Source organism: Centropristis striata, chromosome 6, assembly GCF_030273125.1.
Source record: "Centropristis striata isolate RG_2023a ecotype Rhode Island chromosome 6, C.striata_1.0, whole genome shotgun sequence".
NCBI lineage: Eukaryota > Metazoa > Chordata > Actinopteri > Perciformes > Serranidae > Centropristis > Centropristis striata.
In genome coordinates this window covers 35126229-35146421 of record NC_081522.1, presented here as the reverse complement: position 1 = coordinate 35146421, position 20193 = coordinate 35126229, and the positions used below count along the sequence as shown (strand labels likewise).

The window sequence follows — 20193 nt, the reverse complement described above, 5'->3', positions numbered from 1 at the left end:
CAAGGTTTACAGAGCGAGGGGCAGTTCTTCTTTCGTCCGACCGAAACTGTGATTACCCGCTCCACAACAACATCTCTGCAGGTGAATTAAAACCCAACAACAAGCACTAGAACAAAAGTTCTGCAATGCATCTAATAACATTTTGTAAGAATACTGCCAGTTTTCATAATGGCCAAATGGTGGAACATTACAGCTTCACATGATGCCTCTGGGCCCAAACAGACTTTTTCCCATAAACTTTCATTGGTAAAAAGACATCTGTAAATTGACGAAAACATTTTTTTAAGTCCCACAACCACCACAATTGATCGTCTCACAACTCACTACTCCACAAAACTCAAGGTTTACAGAGTGATGGGAGTTTCTGCTTTTGTCCAACCGACAGTTGGATTATGTGCTAAGTTATTGAGCTCCAAAACAACATCTCTGCAGATAAATTAAATCCCAACAACAAGTAGGTGTTTAGAGATCTAGAACCAATGTTCTGCAATGCATCTGATATAATTTTGTAAGAATACTGGGCCTTGAATCCAGTTTTCGTAATGGCCAAACGGTGGAATGACAACTTAATGTGATGCCTTTGGGCTCAAAATGACTTTTTCCTATAAACTTTGAGACATCTATAAGTTGACAAATACATTTTTTAAAGTGCCACAACCCCCATGAAATAACTTCACTATCAGTATTTAATTATTTTGGTACGACACCATTTGAAAAGCCTGGAAGAGCTGCACGATTACATCATTTTATTCCCATTCAAGTTAGCAGAGTTCTAAACTTTAAGTTACTGTCTCGGCCGGCAGAAGTTCCTTATACACTTGCTCCTTGGTTCCATAGATGTTAAAGAGCCGGGTCATTTTACACAAGGAAGTTGGCTTCACGCGCCACTGAGCGACTTTAATTGTAAAGAAGGGCAGCCAGCCTCCAACACTGTATCCATTTCTCTTCATACATCCATGCTCCATGTGGCAGTAGGTGGCGTTTGTATCAGACCTCGGGGAGCAGTCACACTTTAATTAGAGGGGAATCAAACTAACATTTTAAACACAGAAAATAGTATTCCCAATCATGCTGTTTTCAGTTAATAGATGTCATAGTCAAATCAACACGGTACTGAAATGATTAAAAAAAACACTGTTTTGACACGAGGGAGATTAAATTCAGAGCAGCGAAGCGTCCTGTTGCTGTGTACTGTTATAATTAGGTGGAAAAACTCCTCCAGGTACAGTTTGTTTATGTAATTTATCACTTTTTTCCTATTGATTTAATATTCTTTCTTATTGCACCTATTTTTTTATACATATCCAATCGATGCATTTGTTGACTACCAACTAAATCCAAGTACGACTTCAGGTTGAAACGCTGCTTTAATGAAACAAGGTGAAGTGAAAGCAGACTAACTAGATCCCCTGTTTCCCCTCCACCTCTCCGTCTCAGTGCTGCTTCACCCTGTGGCTTTGCTACCTGAAGTGTGTCGGTTCCTCGGTTTTACAAATCCTCCACCATTTAGGTGAAACGGAGCAAAGAGGCATAAAACCCACAGATCAAGGCGGTCTCATGTGGCAGGACCAAACCACATGAGGCCCAGCGGTGGTCATGCTGAGTGGCTGCATTAATGAGTTTTAGAAGGAGTCATTTGGCCTAATCAAGGCCCCAGCCAGCCACCGTAGCCTCACCTGCTTACCTCAGAGAGCTGATGTGGCTCCATCATATTACTAACCAGCTCACCTCCTGCCCGCTCTGTTCCTCTGCTTTCATCTTCTGCATAGCCACTTCCCTCCATCTCTGTGATTGATGCGGGCAGATTTAAGGACATTCTGTTGATTAGATGTGTTTGATGCCTTTCTGCTGAGCACAATATGAGATTTTTAATGTGGTCAGTGTGCTTCAGATTGCTCAAAATAATCCTGGAATTTTAGGCTGTAAATGCATCATTGCAAAACGTACAGCATTTACATTGCTTTAACGTAAATTTACAGTATTTTACTATGTTATATATGTATGAGTGAATGTGGTTTACAGTGGTTGCAGTTGCTCTCTGTTTTAATATTTAACATTTTGAGTAGCAGTTTTCTTCTTTAACTTCACTGCATTTTAGATGCAGTGAAGTTAAAGAAGAAAACTGCTTTTTTTTAAATTCAATATGTTCATTTGATATCTCTTACGATCCTCCACCATTATCAGCTGAAACATTAAAGCAATACACATTAATGCATTACTAATTATAATCCAGTAATTTAACATCAATATTGTGATAATACTACTATAATCTTAACTACTCAGTCAAGGAGATGTGTTTAAAATTCAAAATTCATGCAATAATTATTAAATATTCCAGCATCTCATTCCCTTTACGCTCCTGTTGCTCATCTGTATCGACCTGTCCGTCTCTTCTCTCTTAGACTGAACTTTAAGTTTGGTTTCATTAAAAATGTATTTTGGTTTATCTTGATTGGTATTTTTAAACATGCAATGAATGGCCTTAGCGCCACCAGTTTAAATCAAGATGTTGGGCTCAGTGGCTGATGACTGATGGAAGATGGACGACAGATGATGGCTCCATCCATCAGCCCTTCCCTACAAGGTACCTTGAAAATGATTGAACTGATAAGCGTCTGTCCTATTTTTTCTGGGTGGTGTAGTGGTTAGCACTCTTGCCTCACAGCAAGAGGGTTTGACTCCCACAGTCCAAAAAACATGCAGCTTAGGTTTGGTGACTCTTAATCGCCTGTAGGTGTGTATGAGAGCATGAATGGTTTTCTGTCTCTATGTGTCAGCCCTGTGATAGTCTGGAGACCTGTTCAGGGTGAACCCCGCCTCTCGCCCAATGTCAGCCGGGATCAGCTCCAGCCCCCCGCGACCCAAGTTCGGATAAAAGGTTAAGTGCCAATTCAGAGATTAAATTACTTTTGTGGACATCACATTGCTCTATAGCGAGAGCGCGAAATCCAGATGGAGGGCAGGAAGTGAATTTGCTGGATCTGTCGTCTGAGAAAATGCCTGTTTTGTGCAGTTTACGGCTTCTCCAATAGTTCAAACAGAGAGAAGGAAAATCAATTTTTTTTTTAGAATACCAATTGTAGTCCATAAAGGTGAAAAATGTAAAACGGTAACTGAACAACGCCATAGATAGTGGATTTACCAGGGCTTTTTGGGCCGGTGCCCAATTAACTTCCTTCCGGCTGGGAAAACTGGTTCCACAGTGGCACCAACTCTCTGCTGGTCTTTAACCGTGAACCGATACGCCAGGGGCTGGGGGCGGGGCTATCTGACCAACAAGACCAACTCGGTGCTGTTGAGAGAGACCAACTAAAATGTGTATCATTCATTTTCTGCAATGTGATTGATACGGCCGAGCTAGCGTTAGCGGGCTAGCGAGACCAAGACCAACTTGGTGCCGTTGAGAAAGACTTAAACGTTTATCATTCACTTATTTTATTTTTTCAACAGCAATGTGATTGATACAGTGAGGTAGCATTGTAATGATAGCGATCTATCTAGCGGACTATGGTTTCCTCCATGTTTAGGCTACCGATATTTACTTCCTGCCCTCCATTTGAAATCGCCGCGCCTTCGTGCGTCATCATAATCACATGACTGAAACCCACCTATTATTACAAATCAATTAAGATTAAAATTAGTTTTGTTTGGTTTACTCCACTTGAACCATTTGTCGTGAATATATTTATGATTTAAACTTTTATCTAAATTAAATGTTTTTAGTGGCTTAAACTTGGTCTAAACGTGGTTGTAACAGACAGAAACAAAGAGGAAAATGTGTGTTGTGTGAGTTTTGCTCCCACAGTCATGTCGTAGAAGTCAAAGTTAAATTCTTCTACAGTAATCTTTTAGTGTACTTGGACTGCTGATGCTGTGACTTTCCCTCAGTGATGGTGGATTCCTTTAGTTCATTATTGGATGCACATCATTTCCGCCTCCGCACACAAGCAAACACACAGAGAGAATCTGAGAAAATCGTTGGGAGTTAAGAGAGTGTCTCAGGTGCTTCTAAGGTGGATTGATCAGAGCAGCTCAGAGTTTTCTTCAGACTCAATTGACCTTATTGATCCGGTGTTATTCTCCCAGCAGGACGAGCTTGTGCTGTCCATTACAAAGGGCCTCTTTATTCAATAGTTCATAGCTCCACAGACAACTGCTCCTGCACTCAGGATCAGTAAACAAACCTACACATTGGCTGAAGGGCTAAATGTCAAACTAGTGGACTTAGATTACACGATGGGAGCGACCGCTCTGGAGCTCTCTGACTTTAAGAACCAAGAAGACGAGGAGGGCGTTCTTACTGAGAAGATTTCCTCCTGCTTGTTCTCCCGTGGAGTCTGGCGAGCGGAGGCTGGCACTAACACTGCCAGGGTTAATGCTTTCAGTCCCACCGGAGCCACCCGGGCTAAAAATGTAGGCACTCACATCCATCTCACAGCGTGTGTCGAGGTAGTTGGAGGAGGCTGAATGGTGGAAAATTGTTGTGTTGATGGCTGTTTCACAATTTCGACATGTACTCAGTCTCACTACTGGTGTTTGATCAAATGAAGTGTCAATTAAAATGGAGGGCTGGAGGAGCATTTGAAATTAAAAACAAAAGCTTAATTGTTCTGTTTTGTGTCGGTTAAATAATCCCTGTTGTGGGATAGTAATTTGGTGGGTGTTCTCAATCCATTATACCACAAACATGTATTATCATTACGATTTCTTAACACGATTTCCCTGTTTACACATGCAGTAGATTCAAAGAAACATAAACATCCATTAGAGGTCAAGGTTGCATCACCTGAAGAGTAGAGTCCAAGATTCATCCTCCTGGTCTCCAACTAATGAGGGAAATATGTGGCTCTTTTGCTACTAAATTAACCCCTATATTCATTAGCTGCACGCTTACTTTGTTTTTCTGCCAGCAGGTAATGTACAATAGTACATATAATACATATAATGTCCCCGGCATGTGGGTGAGCATACAAAAAAATATGTTATCTCATTTTCAAGTGCAAAAGGCTGCAAAAGCTGTTGCATTGCTTGATTGTGCACCTCTGAGCTTTTGTACTGTTGTGTCCTCAGCGTTTTGTAGGGCGATTTCACAACCCAAGTCCATTTGGTACATCTGAATCACAGTGAAATTGATACTTTTGGTTGTTTTGTATTCGTCTGGTTTGCTTTCACAATGCTTAAATGTAAGGCAGATTAAATAAATGTATAAAAAAAAGATATTTGGAGGGTCGTGTACAAAGATGGAAGTCTGTAAATATAATCACGGAAATAAACAAAGCAACATGGAGCTGAATGCACCATGAAATAATGCTGTTGAGGTTTTTTTGCACTGATCTATCATGCACACGAATCCTTTCTCCTCTGGTTGACCTCAAATGATTTTTATAAACACCATTGTGTTTGTGGACTTTATTCAGCATCTCCTGTATGTGTGTTTCTATAGAATTCCAAGTTACCTCTCCCAGTCATGCTGCATCTGTCGCTTAGGGCTGGGCGATATATCGATATAAAAAATATATCGATATATATTTAAATGTGATATGGAATTAGACCATATCGCATATATCGTTATAGTTAAAAAATTTTTATTGTAATGTTCATTATTCTTTTGTCATATAAATATATTTATTTCAGAAAAAGATTGGCCTATTTTATTTCATAGGCTATTTTTATTTAAGATATTTTTTTATTTAAATGTGCACTTGATAACTTGAAAAGGTACTCCTTTTGTTATACAGCATGGGTCTCACAGAAATCCGTGAAATAGCCACGGATTTGCTTGACTCAAAATCCGTGGAACAGTCACGGAATCACTCAAATTTCCATTAAACTGACACGGATTTCTCTACAATGCAAGTTAATGACAGTCATATCCCGTGGCTATTCCATGGATATTTTTTCCTATTGGTTTGTTCCAAGTCGTGACTTTTATAGCTTCCGGCGGTCAGAACAACATTTCTCTCCTTTTTAGTGAAAAAAATCAATATTTTGACTTAGTTTTTCCATAAAAATGGATTTTGATTGCATTTCCAGCGAGAAATATGTTTTATTGTGTTGTATTAATGTTGACAAAGTGACGACTTACGATCTACGAGTTACGATCTACGTTTGTCCGCTGTTTTATTTTGTAATTACTGGATGTGTGGTGCAATCTCATTGAATCGCACTCCACTGTATGCCGAGGGTAATGAAAAAAATCAATATTTTGACTTAGTTTCTGCATAAAAATGGATTTTGATTCAATAAAACTACTTTATATTTGACTTTGACTGAACATTTGCTCTCACTTTGCGATAAAAATATCAGGATATATATCGTATATCGATATTCAGCCTAAATATAATCGGGATGTGACATTTGGTCCATATCGCCCAGCCCTACTGTAGCTCTGTGTATATCTCACAGGTCGCCCACAATCTGGTTCATTTCCTGTAATTGGGCCGGATTATGTTCACAGTGCAATCTAACCGCACTAGGGATCGTTTGGAAACCGAGACCGAGACCCCCTCTCCCTAGTGGTCTCAGACCAGAGTACGATTGGAGCGTTCACAAGCGAACAAACGAAACGTAACAAGGATTTAAAGGCAGAGTTTGCTGTGAAAGCGTCCTCATTAGACTTGGGTCCATTTCTGGTTTTGCTGTTCCAGTTCGGTGTATAACCTTAAACCAGTTTGATTTTATCCATGTTCACCTGTATACACATTTATGAGATTGTACAATGTAGAGATCACAGAGACTCTTTCCATTCATTTATGATGCAAAACCACCACACTGTTAAAAGAAGACGCATTATGCCAGACTGTGTGGAAAACATGATGGCTCACATTTTAAAGCTATTAGGCATAACATAATAGCATAACATCAATAAGTGAATTAATGAATAAGTACACAGAATACAGTACAATGTGTGGCAGTGTGTTGGTGTTTAGGGTTCTGTTGTTGCCAGGCAGCCTCAAGTTTAAGAGCTCAATGTATGAAGACTGAGGTTGAAAAAAGCTGGTGGATATTTAGTGAAGATTTTCTTCATGCATATTCATATATGCATATGAATGGAAACCAAATGCAGCATGTGGTCGCTCTCCGTTTATAATCTGTGGGTTTGATGTAAATTACTGTGCAGGATATTGGATATTTGTTCTTTTTGCATCATTATGATGAAGTGCCTTGATTTGTGAAATAATTATGTAGATGAATTATCGCCCCAAAGGAAAACAATCCATTTCACAATGCATGGTAACCCTTTACTTCTTTACCATCTCATTATCTTACAATGGAAACACCTGTCCTTTTAAATTCTAAGGCTCAAATAAGGGTTAAAACTTTTAATACAATATGAAAATACTGTCTGAATTATTGCCTTTAAATATCTGATCATATTAGGGTAGATAGGTGGAAAATTATACATATTATATGAATAATTAACAAAGCATCTTAAAGAAAACAGTTTCCACAAGCCCACACTTGCACTCATGTTGCAACAAAATCCGCTTTTCATGTCTGGTTGCAGCAGTGTTCCCTTTTCCTTTTTTCAAGAACACATCTTGGAAAATTTCGTCTCAATTGCTCTCGCAGATGGAGCTCCCCCACTTCCTCCCTCCTCCTCCTCCTCTTCTTCTTCTTCTTCTTCAAATACAGGTATTTAAAGCTCCAGCTGCCATGTTTAGGTGGCTGTGATGTAACTGGTGGGATTTCAAATGTAATTCTGGTGTCGAGGAGGGACCGCGCTCGTAAATGTTTGATGAACCACGAGGCACTCTGCTCGGACCGCCCAGGCGTTTGCAGGGCTGCCCGCGGTGGAAAGGGCTTTTTAAAGAGTCGCCCTCTCTTGCAGGGCCAGGTGGAAACCCTAGGGTGCACGTGAATCAGAGGGAGGTAGCCGTATCCATACGAGTGTGTGCACTTGCGTCCTGTCCATCATACGCTCCTTACATGCTTTTTTTCCTTCTTCTTCTTCCCTTCTCTGGAACTTGTCCCCTGCCTCCGCTCGTACTCCTCTGGGAGCCAACAGAGTACTGGATTATTTTTTATTGGACATTTATCCCGTTTGGCAGGTGTATTCGCCCACTTCTCACTCCTGCAAAATCCCTCAGACTTTCCGCCAGTCATAAACACAGCCCTGATATGACTAGGCCTGATTCCATCGCTTATTATCATTTATTTAGGGTCTCAGAGCCGGGGAAAAGCCGGTGGGCGTGCCCTGACAGCGAGGCAGCAGAGCGTGGCGTTTTACCATCTGGGCCACACTGGGATCAGCACAACACGAGTGCCTGATCTAGATACATCACTAGCCATCAACGGCTTCAAGACACTCGCTGCTTGTCATCCAGGACAGGACGGGCGACAGAACGCTCGCCCCGCAGCCAGCATGATAGCAGAAACATCTCTCCCCTCTATCCCCCCTCGTCTCTCTCTTTCTCTGTCAGCAGAGCTCAATATGGACAAAGTCACGCTGCTGCTTTACTGCAGCTTACAGCACTACTTAGAATCTCACTATTTAACATCAAAATCACACATGGAAAGTGGCTGTAAAAAGCTTTTACTAGGATTGGGTGATATGTAAAACCGTCAGGTACGGCTGGGCGACATGGACCAAAAGTTATATCCCGATATGTTTAGGCTGAATATCGATAAACGATATATATCCCGATATTTTTATCCCAAAGTGAGAACAAATGTTCAGTCAAAGTCAAAGCCAAATATGACATGTAACAAGTTGTTTTATTGAAACCGTTTATTTAAGTGAACATAAATACTGTATAACAACAGGAGTATCTTTTTTTAAACTCAAAGCTCCATAAAGTGCACATTTAAATGAAAAAATATCTTAAATAAAAGCCGCAGCTTGCCTGGAGCAAGGATCACAGTGCAAATTTGAACTATATCGATATATGCAATATGGTCTAATTCCATATCACATTTAAAAGTATATAATAATAATAATAATAATAAAAATGCATTTTATTTATAGCCGCCTTTCAGGACTCTCTAGGTTACATACAATAATAAACAATACAAATAAGAACAATCATAAAAACAACAATGACAGTAATAATAAACAACACTAAAACAGTACAGAGAAAAATTGTAAATTAAAAATTATGAATAAATATATATAAATATATCTTTTATATATATGTGGGGGAGGGAGGGGTGGGTTTTGTCATTTTTATTGTCTGTTTTTATTCTTATACACTTTGTGTTGAATTTTTATGTATGAAAAGCGCTATATAAATAAAGTTTGATTTGATTTGATATTGATATATCGCCCAGCCCTAGATCGCTCTATCAAAGCTTTATGTGGTTTTAATGTAAGATGTGGCAGGAGAAGAAGCTGAGTGACTGAGTGAAGGTTCCCATCAGCCCCTCTGGTCCTCGTCCCCCTGGTTACCTACTCCTGAGACCTGGACACTGTAAGCCAATGACACGGAGTTAAACCCACACAGGCCCTCCACTGACGTAACAGGCCGGGTTTCCCTTCCCTCATCTCAAGCTGCTCCTTTCTTCTCTCCGGTCCCAGGCAGCTGCGACTTGTCGTCTTTGTGTGCATTTTTAATTCCTTCAGAGCTGTTTAACCGTGGAGTACCTCATCGGAGCCGAGCATCTGCTCTGTGATGGGACTCTTCGGTGCATTTATCCTTCCCCTTTGCAAAGAGCAAAGACAGGAGTGTCATGTAAATTTGATGGCAGCCTTGACTGTAGTTGCCGGCACCCAGGGAGTGCAAAAAAAGTGAAAAATAGGTCCTGTCTTTTGCTGATTTCTCTGTATGTTTGAAATATAAATGGGCTCCACTTTAAGGTGGATTTTATAGTCTGTTTAATGTTGCTGCCTCAATGACTGAATGAAATGGCTTTTGTTAATCAAGTCAGAGGAGGATTATGGTTAGACAAGTAGTGGGGGTCAGTGAGGGAGCTAATTAGGCGAGGTTTAATGATGTAATAACTTTCTAGTTCCACTTTCTTTGTAGAAGTGGGAGAGCTGTGCCGTTATTTGTTTTTCTTTATCTCAACGTGTCGCTTTTGTTTTCTTGTTTTTCAGAAACCTGCTGGACAGAGACACGTTCTCCAAGTCTGATCCGAGTAAGCTCATCACACACACACACACACACACACACACACACACACACACACAGCAGCTCCCAGCAGGCCGAACACACAGCAGACACACACAGAGACACGTGCACATTAAATTCTGCAGACAAACAGAAATATCCACGGACAAACATCCACCACATGCTGGCAGATTTTAACTGTACAAACACAGGCTTGCATGCACTACATATGGACACACACACACACACACACACACACACGCTCTGCCTCGCCTGTGTGAATCAGTAGACATTTGCATATGTCAGGGGTCGTATTCGTCACTGTTCTCTCTCCCAACGTGAGTGAGGGGAACCAGATCATTCTCACACACAAACCAGCCAATTCCCTTCCCACACACACACACACACACACACACACACATGTTCAGATATACACACTCCTCACTCCCTTGACAGCAGGGGTTCAATTTGGCAACTGGTCCAGTGGTTTTTAAAGGCCCAGTCTGCAATCCAACAGTAATTTGCCTTGATAGAGAAACATAAAGCGTCGGACTGAAGATGTTTTTCCTTGTAAACATACAAACTGGGACTCATTTTAGAGAATAGTAGTGTTGTTACCTAGCATATAAACATTAGAGCTGGGTATAAAACCTTATTTTCTTTCTCCGTACAGCCTGAAATTCAGCCGTAACGCAGCGTATCGAAATCAAATGCCAAATACTGGCATTTAATGTTTCCTCATCAGGCTTATCTCGTCGCTGATCGGACACAAACAAACTCTCTACGCCAAGTGGGAAGGAAAGAGACAGGGCCAACCTTCAGCGCCAGGTTTAAACTGTTTATGACATTTCATAGATAACGCAGTTGGGTGTGACCGTGAAATCGATCCCGCTCATCTCCTCCAGGTGCCACAGGTCTACACCGGCCAAAAAACGACAAAGTCTGCAATTTTTCAGAGCAAAACTGACACACACACTATCTCTGCAGGTGAATCGCTATCACTGAACGTGACCATCAGTGCTGACAGTCACAAACACCGAACATATATATATATATTTATAGCCAATCTATGTGATCCAGAAGCAAATGAGTAAATTAAGAGTCACAGCCTACCTTTCTTTCAGCTTTACTTACTTTTACAGAAACTGAAGAACAATGTCTCTAGTAACTATTTGCCAATTAGCTAATATTAGCTTATTGCTACTTGAGTGACAGCTGCACAATCTAATGACGTCATTTGCGGATCGAGCGTGTCGCTATGTAACAACTGGCCAATCACTTTTTCTGACATTAACTGCAAAGCAACGTGGCTCCTTCCACATAAATTTGCTATCTCCAATAAAATTAAAGAAGTTCAATATAAAATCATACATAACATTTACCCCACTAACAAATGATTGTGAAGATGTAATTGAAGATATGATTGCTGAAGTGGAAGCAATCAGGCACCTTTTTGTTGAATGTCATTTTCCCAGAAATTTACAACCCCTCACATTCCAACCTACCAATTAATTTGAAAGCCATAGATATACTTTTATATTATAGCAATAAAGATAGGAAAATTCAACACTTAAATTTGATTATTCTAATGGCGAAATTCCACATACACAAAGCCAAATTTTCAAAAAAAAGGTCGACCTTTCTTTCCTGTTTTTGAAATTGAATTCAATAACTACCTTGAATTTATTAAAAGAATTGATGATAATAACAAATGCATACATACTGTTAACATAATACAAGAAATATTTGGAGAAATGTAATATATCATGCCTTGTTTTTTCTTCCTCTTTCCCTTTTAATTATTTTAATTATTCTGTTTCATTTACACCTGTACTGACTTATGCACTTCATTCACATGTCTCATATTAATTTATTTTCTCAATTTGTGATGCCGGACTTTGTTTGTTATATCCGACATGAATGTTCTAACTGTAATTGGAACTTTTAATGAAGTTTTTGAAAAAAAAAATTGAACAACTGGCCATACAAAACACAATTTCCACCACATGATCGGACTCGATGTGTTTGTCCAAGAATGAATTAACATTTAATGAAAATTGCTGTAGCCTTCAAGGTAAAGTAAATAATGCACAAAGTTATTAAAGAAATGTAAAAGCGGTTACAGCAATCCCCGCACAACACACTTCAGTCGTGATAGAATACTCTACATACGTTTCCTAAAGGGAATTTAGTACAGGAATCTTTCGGTACCATTTTTCAGTACTTTACTCTCTCTAATAACAAAAATGTAATTTCAACCTGCCTGTCAGTCTTTCAGCAGGGCATAGTGTGCTCCCTGTTCTCAGGAGGTGTACAGTACATGGAGCGCTTTCTTCTCTCAATGATTTTGTATTACATCATATTTTAATAAGTGTTTTTTGTGGAGTTTTTAAAAGACTTTTTGCTCGTTATTTCCCTGACTCACTGTGACACGAACACCCTGCTTTTAGGGACTTTAAAATTTGACAATTTTTTGACAAAAATTGACTTACAGGTGCATCTCAATAAAGTAGAATGTCATAGAAAAGTTTCAGACAAATAAATTCTCAACATTATCCGACAGTCACCCGACAAAACACTCGTCTTCTGCATTATTGGGTTCTATATTTTAATTAACCCCAAACCTCCATCAGTTATTGACATCTGTAGTTGAGTTATCGGTACCAAAATAAAACCGAGCCTGAGAGCAGATCCCCTCACACTCACGTACTGGGGCACATGTGCACACGCAGGCTGCAAGATTGTAAAGTAGTTCCTTGCTGTTTTCATCTGTCGTGCCAGCTTTGTTTTCTGTAACAGCCTGTGACAGTCCTGTCAGTTAAAAGCTCTCTAAAAATAAAAAACATGAAATACTCCGAGTTATGATGAAAAGATAAAGTTGAAAAATATGTATCTTTTTTTTTCATCTTGGGGTTTGGATCCCATGTATTTTTTTTTCCCCCCACCTTGCGTTATTCCCAAAATATTCGGCACTCTGCCACCTGGGTGCTGAACAGTCGACCCGGTGGTGCTTTTAGTGTCGGCCGGTGCTGGTGAACCCATAATTGATGAGCTCCCAGAATCGCGGATTGGACCTTTAAGTGTCAGACGGTGGGAGAGGAGGATGAGCATCCCTGCCCGCCCCAACATTTATGCAAGGAGGCACTTGTGCTGCGTCCATGTCTCTGCTCTGCTGACAGCACTGGCCCCAGTCACACAGCATTAGACCGCCTCAGCAGAGCCACACACACCCACACACACACACACACACATAAAAAGGGCCTCAGGCAGGCTTACGCACCATATTCATATTGGCTTATAAAGCTGGACAACAATCTTGTTTTTCGTGTGTTTATATTTGCAGGATGTTGCTTTGATCAGTGTGCTTTAGCAGATCGGAATAGGGCGATTTGTCAGCGGGAACATTATCAAAAGTGTGTACCCTCCGTATCTCCTACATTCAAAAACAGAGATGGTGTTAGCGGCGCTATTGTGGAGCTCCTTCCCTCATCATTAGCCCGATGAATGGGACGTGTGCCAGTACAGACGGCGAGGATGCATCGCTATTTACGGGCGTGTGATTGATGTATTGCCATCCCCCCCCACCCCCACCCCCCACCCACAATAACACAGAGACCATATGTCACTGATGCTTCATTGCGAGATTAAAGGATGACTGTATATTCTCCCAGCTGAGCCCCGGCCCGCTGCACACCACCCACAATGCAACATATACAACATCCAGCCTGACAATCTGCCAAAACACGGAAAGTTTGAGCTCTTCACCAGACGCTAGGTAATTAGGGTGTTTGTTTTTTTTATGTTTGTCGTCAAAAACAGTGAGACATTTTCAACACGGCTGCGAGTCAGAGAAAAAACAAAATGTTAGTAAGCGTATCGGGGCTCAGCTCAGCAGGAGCTTCTCTCTAAAAAGATGGAAATGTCAGTTTTGGAAGGTGGAATTCATCAGATCGGATGATTTTCACTCACAGTCACCGTTAATGAATCTATGATTAAATCAGTCATGTCATCTCATCAGTAGGTGGGAGCTCATACATTAACTCAGGCATAAATTTACAATTAATTAATGCTGTAATTAATGATAATGCATGTCTCGGCAGTGGAAGGTGTTGCCTCCATAATCAGATGTCAGAAGATCAACTCCACTTCTTTTTTTAGACTGTCTGATTGAACGTGTGTGTGTTTTTTTCCGTGGGTGTCCCTGCTGACAGGACCCTGATTTTAGAGTTTTTATGCTACATTTAAATAGTTTCACCTTTTGGCTCCAGCTAGCCTCTCTCCTGCAGATAAAATGCAAATTCCTGTCGTCATCCTTTAAGCTTGTCAAAGTTAATCTTTGTAATTTTGTGCACAAACAGCAGGTTCGAACTGCCTCAAAGTGTTAGAAGTTACACTAAGTTAATTAAGAACAAGCTTTTTTTTTACTTAACTCTTTGTATGTTAGGGTAATTAAAACATAAATTAGACATGGTATTTGGGTTGACATATGTTTCTGGACCTAAAGGCGAAATGTAGTTTTGAGAAAGGTTTTGAAAGAGTTTAATGAGCCTTTATTACAGCTTGTAATGCTTCAAAAAATACTTTTCAGTTGACACTTCACTACTTCATTCTTTACTCAAGAATACTCATATGTGGACAATTTAATTCCAAGACTGAGATTCGATTTATTCACTACTCACTATTAGGGCTGGGCGATATGGACCAAAAGTCATATCCTGATATATTTATGCTGAAATGCAACGTGATTCGCTGAAAATACATGTGTAAATCAAAAGTGTATTAAATTTTTCACATTTTTGTTGTTGTTTATTGATGTTTTACATTTTTTTTATTGCTTTTAAGGACAAGACAATTCATTACATTTAAAGCCAAGGGTTTAAGTTTTCAAATGTTTTTTATTTCATGTCTCTATCTGCTACAGGGGCTGAGAAATTAACTATTTAGGACAACGTTTTATTGACGTGTGATACTGATGCACAAGTCTCCCTGTATCATGTGCATGAGACGCATCAGGCTTTTCATTTACTGTAATGTAAACACGGCCATGGCATTATTAGGTGCTTAGAGTAACAGATGTACTACAGAGAACAGCTCATGGCGGACAGACGGGGAGGTAGATGGGTCAAACAAACCATGGACCCAGGAGACCAGAGTTCATTTCCCCTGTGAAACTAAGAGTCAGTCTTTTTATTCGGATTCAACCTGCGTAACCTCATCCAGTAGTTAAGTGCAGAAGTAGTTGTTTTAAAGCTCAACTCTTGTCTTTTACCCTAACCAAAGTCAAGTGGTTTTACTGCCATTTCCTGTTAACACAGAAGTTTATTTTGAAAAGCCACTATGCATGTAACTATTGGACACTCATATGCACTTGTTGCAACCTTTAAGTACAGTTCAACCAATCACAAACATTTTGAGGTCTTCAGAGGTGTGATCTTTCAGACTATTTCTTGGCCAGACACGGCAACTTCTTGTAGTCTTATATATTTATCATATATTGATAATAGGAAAATATTAACCATGTGACACAACGGGACATTAACACCAGCAAGAAGAAGAATGAGGAAAGGAGACAGCAAAAGGAGGAAGAGAATGAATGAGGTATCTTTATTTCATCCATCCATTCTCGTCTGCTTATCCGGGGCCGGGTCGCGGGGGCAGCATGATAAGCAAGGCATTCCAGACGTCCCTCTCCCCAGCTACAACGTCCAGCTCCTCCTGGGGGACCCCGAGGCGTTCCCAGGCCAGGAGAGAGATATAATCCCTCCACCGTTTTCTGGGTCTTCCCCGGGGCCTCCTACCAGTTGGACGTGCCCAGAACACCTCTAACGGGAGGCGCCCGGGAGGATCCTTCCCAGATGCCCAAACCACCTCAGCTGGCTCCTTTTGGCACGAAGGAGCAGCAGCTCTACTCTGAGCTCCCTCCAGATGTCTGAGCTCCTCACCCTATCTCTAAGGCTGAGCCCAGCCATCCTACGAAGGGAAACTAATTTCAGCCGCTTCTATCCGCAATCTCCTTCTTTCAGTCTCTACCCAAAACTCGTGGCCATAGATGAGGGTCAGAACTAGTGGTTTTTTAATCCTGATGCCGATTATTTTGACATCAGTCTTAACCAATCCCCGGTATGTGCTGCCGATTTTTTTGGGCTGATTCTTGAAGCCGATATTGTCTTTTCTCCCTCCATTTACATGATAAAAATTACACAATGATAACAAATGTTACACAAGTCTCAAATTAAACAAAAAAAGAAACATGTATTAACAAAACAAACAAAACATATTAACAGTTGGATAGCAAACGATTTGTATGTTGTTCTAGGCCTGGAGGTGGTGGCGCCTCAGATGATCCACATATTTGATATTTTTCTTTTTTCCGGTATCAGCAGCAGCTCACCAGAGAATGGCAGATGTTGCACCAAGCCTTGCCTGCTGTTGGCTCAGTGAAATGGGCTAATTGATCGGCGAATGCACGCACATATCGGCCGATGCCGATACAAGTAAAAAACGCAAATATCTGCCGATATATCGGTCTATCTCTAGTCAGAACATAGAGGGACCTGTAAATTGAGAGCTTTGCCTTCAGGCTCAGCTCCTTCTTCACCATGACGGTCTGGTACAATGTCAGCATCACTGCTGACATTGTACCAGACCATCAATCTCACGCTCCGCTCTACCCTCACTGCTGAACAAAACCCCGAGATACTTGAACTCCTTCGCTTGAGGCAGCACCTCTCTCCACCCGGAGGGGGCAATCCACCAGTTTCAAACATGTTTAAATAATAAAACAAACAGATAAAAGCAAACAGGACTTACGACTTAGTGCAATGATATAATGAACATCGATCTCAATAAACAAATTCTCCAGGCACTAAAACTTAAATATTTTATGTCTGAAAATGAGTAGAAAGAAGTAAACACTTATTAATTCCTACCCCTCTTATATATAGAAATATATGAATATTAAGTGTTTTATAAAACCCTCTACAATATAAACAGCTATCCCAGTTTTATGTACAACCCAGTATAGTATACAGAATCCTCACATGCTAACAATTATTTAACAATAGCACAAGACAGTTTGGGATTTAATCTAGACAAATGTGGACGATGCTTTCTACCAGAACAAACCTGCTAACTTCTTCCAGAACAATTCACTGAGCTGCAGAACCACCCTGCTCCCCAGCCGAGCCTTGGGGTCCCTGTGGACTGTGACCCAGCCAGGCGGACCGTCTTAGTGGTTACTTAGCACTCAACACGAGCTACCAGGCTCATTTCTATTGTGTTTTTCTCTTTTCTTATCTTTTTTTAAGTGCCTCCGTGTGACCAGATAGGACAAGGACACACAGAGGTTGTTGTTGTTGTTGTTGTCGTTGTGGCCTTTTCGAGTTAGCCATCATTGTAGCTCAGGTGGAATGGGCTGGAAACGGGTCGCTCTGCCTTCCTCATGAGGTTTGTTTAGAAGATTATTCCCAGAGGAAGGTGCTCAGATTACAGCAGTAAACAAGAACCAAACACAACAGAGCAGATGAGGTTTGTTAGTCGGAATATCTGTGTGTTTAAAATCAAGAAATGGTAAAAAAAAAAATACATAAAGTTTTTTTATGTAGTTTTAAAAAGTATTTTAACCATTGTTTTCTCCAATTTCTTGTTCATTTTAATGCCTGGTACAACTTCAAAGTACATTTGTTTGGACAAATATAATGATCACAACAAAAATAGCTCATGAAAGTTAAATTTTTCAGAAACTATCATGATAAACGATAGTATCGTATTAATGTTGTTTTAGTTTTATAATGATATTAGAGTATAATAAGTATATCCTTTTCCACAGCAGTGAATTTTTAAATCTTGAGAATATTAAACATTGGAATTGAAATGTAGAAAAGAAATATTAAAATATCCTAGGTGAATAAAACAAATCAATAAACTACAACCAAAGCAAATAAAATAGACTTTCAGGCTCTGTCAACAAAACATTGCAATGAGATAATCATTATGTATTAAATTATTTTATTATTAAAATAACATGTAAACAGCTGGAATAGCTGCTTGGGAAATATAGGTGTTTTTTTCCGGCAATTAGTACTGCGGGTCAAACATTTGCAGCATTACTTTAAACACAACACAAAAAAAAGTCAATATATTGAGTCCAGAAAGAAACGATTGTGTCCTTTTTTATATATCGAACGATAAGTTGATGTAGTAATCATCGTGGAACCTGGTCTCACAGGAATCCGTGAAATAGCCACGGATTCGCTTAACTCAATATCCGTGGAATAGCCACGGAATCACTCAATTTTCCGCGAAACTGACACGGATTTACAATGCAAGTTAATGACAGTCATATCCCGTGGCTATTGGTGTTCCAAGTCACGTGACTTTCAAGGTCCCGTCGGTCAGAAAAAAAAACATGGCGGACAGTTCTCTCATTTTTAGTGAAAAAAATCAATATTTTGACTTGTTTCTGCATAAAAATGGATTTTGATCACATTTCTAGCGAGAAATATATGTTTTATTTTCTAAATATTCACTCAGTGAATGTACATGATCACTTTGTATGTTGGAACAGCCACGGGATAGGACTGTCATTAACTTGCATTGTAGCGGAATCCGTGTCAGTTTCACGGAAATTTGAGTGATTCCGTGGCTATTCCACGGATTTTGAGTTAAGCAAATCCATGGCTATTTCACGGATTCCTGTGAGATCAGAACAGGCCTACACATGATGGCATCCAATTAGGATTTTTAAAAAAGGAAAGTGGCACACATGCATCCTCTATCAGAATTCCCACATAACATAACGTCCTTTTGCATCTGAAATCCCTTCAACGATGCATTCGTGAATAAGGAGCCCACTCTGGCACAAACTGTTAGTTAATTACAAATCATTGCATTCTGTTTTTATTTAGTTTTCCACAGCGTCACAGCTTTCTTGGAATTAGAGTTGTATAATTCAATCATGTTATACCATCATTCCACCACTCACTCACTCGCTTCTTTTTTCATTATATAAACATTTTAGCAGCTAAAACAGATTTCCAAGTGTCTGGTCCCGGGGCTCTGCAGAGTTGTGAGTCTCTGCCATGTGACAGATGTGTGTGAATACAGTAAAGGCTGCTAGAATGCAAATGAAATGTCATTTTAGTGCCAGATGATTGCCTCGCCGTGTTTTCACTAGTGGTCCGTAATCAAAAAACACTCCAAGACTCTTTAGGACGGAGACGCTGGAATGTCAATAAGGAGGACTTTCCTTCCGCCCACACAAACACTCAGTGACCCCTTCCCCATCCTCCCCCCTCTCCCCCTCTCTGAAATATCATCATGCTGCAAGGCAAAGTTCTAGTGACATTTAATTAGGGAGTTTTCTTCTCATGTTGGGGTCCGGGGATAGAACACGCTCTCAGCTGACTCCTCGGTGTTGATTATTCACTGCTAAACACTCTTCAATCAATCTAACCCTCTCTCTCTCTTGTTTCTCTCCCCTCTTCTGTCTCTAACTCAACAGTTTGTGTGCTGTACACTCAAGGAATAGCCAACAGGGAATGGAGAGAGGTGAGTAGAGCGGTGTGGTGGAGGGAGAACCATTTATAACCAGTGAAAGCTTCCAGAGAGCTTTAAAAGCCAGCCATTCAGCCAGTCATATTGAATAAATACAATGAGTTTTTCGGCCTGTGAGCCAGCTTATAATATCTGTTAAATGATAAGACCGCTGCATATAATGGTGTTTTTTTTTTGCCCGCGGAGATGCTACGCTAAGCCTGTTGGTTCAATGTGTCCGTTTGCATTTATCACATTGAACCCGGCTCTCTCTTTTTGTTGTTTTGTTTTGTGCTGAGCAACTAAACAATCGCGGTCAGGCATCTCTTTTCAAAGAATGTAGAAATGTTAATGACATTGCCGGATCGCTCCCAAGGCATTCTTGTTGAAATGTTTGTGTGACAAAAATAGATCAAGTGCATGCCGTGTAAAGCCGAGGTCTTTTCAGGTCCTTTTAGTTTATATTAACTCTATGAAGTTTTGGGCTATTTTGTCCATTTTTTAATCCTTTTCATCCTGCCTGTATACACCACTTAAAAATGTTTAATTGCCATGTTGGTATATTTTTTCACCTATATGGCCTGATAATAATAGATTTTTTATTCTGACT

The 20193-nt window shown here is 40.2% G+C and overlaps 1 protein-coding gene across 1 annotated transcript in view; it reads left to right on the top strand.

Annotated features, from left to right (window-relative positions):
- Positions 1-20193, top strand: part of LOC131973180 (copine-8-like) — a 116446-nt gene that overhangs the window by 9219 nt on the left and 87034 nt on the right. The window contains exons 2-3 of the mRNA XM_059335066.1: positions 10037-10077; positions 19552-19598. Coding sequence (XP_059191049.1) covers positions 10037-10077; positions 19552-19598 — 88 coding nt within the window. The remainder of the gene's footprint in view (positions 1-10036; positions 10078-19551; positions 19599-20193) is intronic.